The sequence below is a fragment of the Hipposideros armiger genome, unplaced genomic scaffold, assembly GCF_001890085.2.
Source record: "Hipposideros armiger isolate ML-2016 unplaced genomic scaffold, ASM189008v1 scaffold_88, whole genome shotgun sequence".
Classification (NCBI taxonomy): domain Eukaryota; kingdom Metazoa; phylum Chordata; class Mammalia; order Chiroptera; family Hipposideridae; genus Hipposideros; species Hipposideros armiger.
Genome location: NW_017731438.1, coordinates 1996544 through 2001593, shown reverse-complemented (window position 1 = coordinate 2001593; position 5050 = coordinate 1996544). Strand labels below are relative to the sequence as shown.

Sequence of the window (5050 nt, the reverse complement as noted above, 5' to 3'; positions counted from 1 at the left end):
AGTTTTCAAAATGAGATGTTAAAATATTTTAAACTACTAACATGCTACTATTAATTTTTTGTTGTTGTAAGACGATAATTGAAGAACCTCTTCTGAATCAGCCTTAAACAGTCTGGGCTCTTTGGGGTCAGGGTGAAAGGAAGCGGCAACAAGCCACCCCCTCAGCCCAGGCTTCCCTTTGGAAACCTTCAAAGAACAGTCAACACCATGAAGTAAAAATGCGATTGGCATCATTTGCTCTTTCTCTACATGGGATGTAGAACTCCAGGCATATACTTAGCCTAAGCAGATTTTTAAATATCTTTTCTAAGCACTTGAGAAACATTCCCGAATGAGATTCACTCCATATTCATATTTAAATAACCATTGAAATTGGATGCCTAGCTGATTCCACGCAAGGAGTTCCATGCCAGAATCTCGAGGTTTTTCCTATTTGTTTAAAATAGGGAACTTAGTTTATTACAAAAGTAATATATAGTTTCCCAGAAGACTTTATTTTTTTATTATAAAAGTAACATAATTCCCCAAAAGACCACAGAGCTATAAAAAAATATATGAAAATATAAAACGCACTCTTAGTTAACAGTTTGACGTATATTACTCTTAAAAACCATTAAATAAATAATATATTTAGAAAGATGTCGCCAGATATTTTGCCAACAACTATTCATAAAAATGCATTGAACAGAGAGTAATATAAAAATTGATTAGCAAGCCCAAGTAAAGAGCAGTGCTGCCACTATAAGAAGGCTGTCACAAGATAAACTGAACAGAAGTTCGGTCGTTGTCCAGCTTTCCTGAAATTCTATGAGAGCCACTTCTGAGTGGGTCAGTGGGTGAGGCCACGAGGGGCAGCTGGCCACAGGCGAGGCATTGGGCAGACCAGTGTGAACCAGCTGCCAGATATAGATACCTTTTCCGGAACGTCAGCAGGGGATGGGATGCTGCGGGTTTAATTTTGCTTCTAAGCTCACCTTGGCCTCCCTCCAACTTCCAGGCTAGCAGAGCACATCTGTGAGAACGAATGCAATGTTCTAGACCATAGGAAGAGGAAAAGCAGGAATTTAAGCACATACCAACATAAGTAACCACAGTTGTGAGGCTGACGGTGGCATACTCCTTCAGGTTTGGAAGAGGAGAGGGGCCTGATGGTCAGCCTCAGGCTGTCTCGAGTAGGGGATGTTCCAGTCTACAGGTTGTCCTCTGTCACGTGCATAGCTGTCCTGGGTTTTCTGTGCTCTCCTGAGAAAACAGGACAGTGGTTGAATAAAATAAACTACTGATGCAAACATTTTTCATTATAATTGCACTGTTATGACACTTAGCAAAAGCAAGAGGGGACATAATTTGGGCAAAAAGTTGAAGCTTACTCTTCAAGGCTCCTTTCTGTGTCCAAACTGCATAGCATGGTGTGCTCAGAATCCTGCCCCAGATAACCATTCCAGTTTGGTCTTGCCCCAGTAGTTTCTACTTGTAATTTCTACTGTTGGTCATTGGTTCTTGAGGACTCAGTTTAGATACCACTTCTCCAGGCAGGTTGGCCTTCTCAGTCCCCTCAGCTCCCTCCAAATGGCTGAGTGTCCCTCCTGTGTGCTCAGCAACTACAGCCCGTATCACATTTTTCATTATTTGCTTGTCTGCTCAAGACTAAGCTCCTATGGGAAAATGTTTTAATTATCATTGTATCTTCAGAGTTTACAAGTGCTGATACCTAGAAGGCATAAATAACTTCTGTATTGAACTGCTGATGACTTTTACATAGATCAGGCAACGTTTAGTCACAGCACTCACCCATGTCAGATAAAACGTTTTGCAAATATTGACTCAATACAACAACCCTATAACCTAAGTACTAGTTTAATCTCCACAGATGATCAAAGATTATGGAACTTACCCAAGGTCACAGCTGGTAAAATTGACCTGGGATTCTAACCCAGGTAGTGCCCTCCAGTCTATGCTCTTAACCCCTCCCTGCTCTATGCATATAAAACCACCTTCCCTATGTGTGGTAGGTAGAGCAATTAGTTTGTTTCTCAAGACTGTGCTGGGTCTGTAAGGAACTAGTAGAACAAAAATTCTAATACTGCCATTTCCCCACATTGAGTATTCCATTATATAATCAGATGGTATTTAAGAGAGTAGGAAAATTGATAGTGCATTCTTATCCAACAGCAGCTGCACAAACTTCCCCAAGTTTCAATTGTAAAACATGACAAAAGGGTTTATGACACTAATATGCAAAGAATTCATTTCAGTGAGAAAAAAAGTCAACTTTAAAAATGGGCACTGAATGAGTAGTCAACTATTCTGATGGGTCTGTTCACCCATCAGATTGTTCAAGTTCAAAGACAGTTTGAGAGGAGAGGGAATTGATCTCACGCTGTTAGCACAAGTTTACCGTCCTTGAGAGCGAGTTGGCAGTGCTTATTACATTTAAAATGCACATAGTTTATCGTCGATTCCACTTCTGATAGTCTAAAGAAGTACTCATACAATTGTGCAAAGACTGGTCCAAGGATGCTCATTCAAGATATTGTGACATTTCAGAGCAATGAAGGTAAAGACCTAAAAGCTTGCAGAAAAAAATGTCACAAGGTTCAGAAATCAAAATGGCTTCAAGCCAAGGAGAGGAGGACCCAGGAAATTGATCCCGCCAGCACCCTGATCTCGACCTTCCAGCCTCCAGAACTAAGAAGATAAATCNCTAAACAGATCAAAAATGAGGTGGCTACGCTCACAGCAGAAGGGAAAGAAGTTAAGATTGTCGGAATTGGTGATAAAATCAGGGGTATACTTCATAGGTAATTTAACATGGTTTATGTTTAAAAGGGTGCCAGCATGAATAAATGGAAGTTTCTTTGATAGTTTATTTAAGCAAGGTGCCCTATTTTTGGTTATCTATTTTATACTCAGAGGTGTTTTTTTTTTTTCCCAGAGCACATTAGAATATATAGATGTCCTCTATTCTCTACTTGTCTTTTGTTTCTTCATCCAAACTATACATGGGATGTGGTAGGAATATCACAAGCTACTGACATTTTAAAAAATGAGAACTGAACTCTGAGGAGCTGTCATAGCCTGGGAATGTGCAAAATAAACAATAGTTGATTAGGATTGGAAGGAGAAGGATAACAGCATAGAGAAATAGAAAACAAGAAAAGCCTGATGACTGGGCCTTAGTTTGTTGCAGGTGCTGAAGGAAGGGGATCACTATAAGTGGGTGGAACAACTTAATTCAGTCACCACCCCCACCAAAAAAAAAAAAATGAATCCATAGCAATGCTATTTCTTGCTCCCTGTTTCTTAGCAGAAGTATTCTGTGACACTGTTTTACGTGACCTCTGATTTTTCTCTTAGGACTCATTCTGACCAGTTCCTGGTGACATTCAAAGAAGTGGGAAGAAAACCCCCTACTTTTGGAGATGCGTCAGTCATTGCCCTGGAATTATTAAATTCTGGATATGAATTTGACGAAGGATCTATTGTCTTTAATCGATTCAGGCAAGAAAATTTTAGAAATCAAAGTTTTATGTTTATGTTGCTATTTTAAAATAAATGTCTACTTCACAGTTTAAAAGGCATTAGTTTGAAATTTACTTTTGCTTTTGTCATTTCTAGGTCTGTCATCTCCTACAAGACAGACGAAAAACCCATCTTTTCCCTTAATACCATTGCAAGTGCTGGTAAGTAGTTTTTGTATGGCAAGTATTTTTCCATGTAGAAAGGAGAGATTTGGACATTTAGGAAAATGGTATTTGTCAGGATGGCCTGTTTCAGTGGTAAACAAAATGCCATTGGGCCGTTTCCATCACCACCTGTTAATGGCTTCCATGATGTTTTAATTCATGCATGGTTTGTCGACTTACTCCATTCCTTCATTAATTTAACAAATAAGTATCTATTGAGGGCCGGCATCACTTAGGTTTTCTGTCTTCAGGGACTGAAGAGCCCAGCTAGAAATTAGCTTTGCAGTCTGTATATGTGAAGTGTACCCAACTGCCATACAGTTGGAAGCTCTAGAGCAGAGATGTGAACAGTGTTCACAGCTCATTTACATTGACCCAGTCAGTTCTCCTGTTTTATTGTTTGAATAAAGTCACCATTGCTCAGGGAAGCATCTAGAAGTAATATTCTGGGCCCAATTTTATTTTCCTAAGGCATTTTCCCCTTCTGTATATCATATTTCATCTAAGATGCACACTCTTACATTTTTAACATGCCTCAAATTGGGGTGCTTTTCCCAGTCAATGGCGTGTCATTATTAATTGGCTATGTTATTTTCTTTTGTAATGGTACATCAAATGTGGGTTAAAATCAATAGCATCTTAAGTTTGATGAAATATAGTATTGTTTTCATGGCTTTACCCAAATGAATGAATTTTGGAGTGTGCTACTAAATTTCTGCAGCATGATTACTGAAGTTCACATCAGCCTCGAATTTTCCCACTCTTCCATGTTCTTAGGAACGTTTTCCCTCTCTGAAGGGTGACTTGACTGACTGATACCAGATTTCTCTAATAATCAAAAGGCTGAATTGGCATTTTTGTATTACTCTCGACTACTTTCAGTACTTTCCTTAATTTCTTTATTGAAAAAAACTATTTTATTGATTGTTTGCTGGCTTTGTGCCAGGCAGTCAGCTATATGCTATCTAGAGGACTTCATAACCATGAAATGTAGAATATAAAGTAAAATATACAATGCTATGCTTACACATTTAAAATCGGTAATGTACAGTGTGGAAATAGATGGAACTCTTAGGACTGAGTCTTTTGACCTATTTACATTTACTTCTGCTCTGTAATTATAAAGGATTTTTATAATAGTAAGCTGTTTTGATTAAATCAGTCTTGTACTGTATAGCTTCAAAGATATTTATCACTTGTTTTAACAGAGAGCATGAGCATCTACGATGATATTGATGCTGACGTGCTGCAGAATTACCAAGAATACAGTCTGGCCAACATCATCTACTATTCTCTCAAGGAATCCACCACGAGTGAGCAGAGCGCCAGGATGACAGCCATGGACAACGCTAGCAAGAATGCTT

The 5050-nt window shown here is 38.8% G+C and overlaps 1 protein-coding gene across 1 annotated transcript in view; it reads left to right on the top strand.

The window, feature by feature from the left end:
• Positions 1-5050, top strand: part of ATP5F1C (ATP synthase F1 subunit gamma) — a 27324-nt gene that overhangs the window by 18355 nt on the left and 3919 nt on the right. The window contains exons 5-8 of the mRNA XM_019644527.1: positions 2700-2801; positions 3358-3501; positions 3619-3683; positions 4895-5046. Of these exons, the coding sequence (XP_019500072.1) occupies positions 2700-2801; positions 3358-3501; positions 3619-3683; positions 4895-5046 (463 nt within the window). The remainder of the gene's footprint in view (positions 1-2699; positions 2802-3357; positions 3502-3618; positions 3684-4894; positions 5047-5050) is intronic.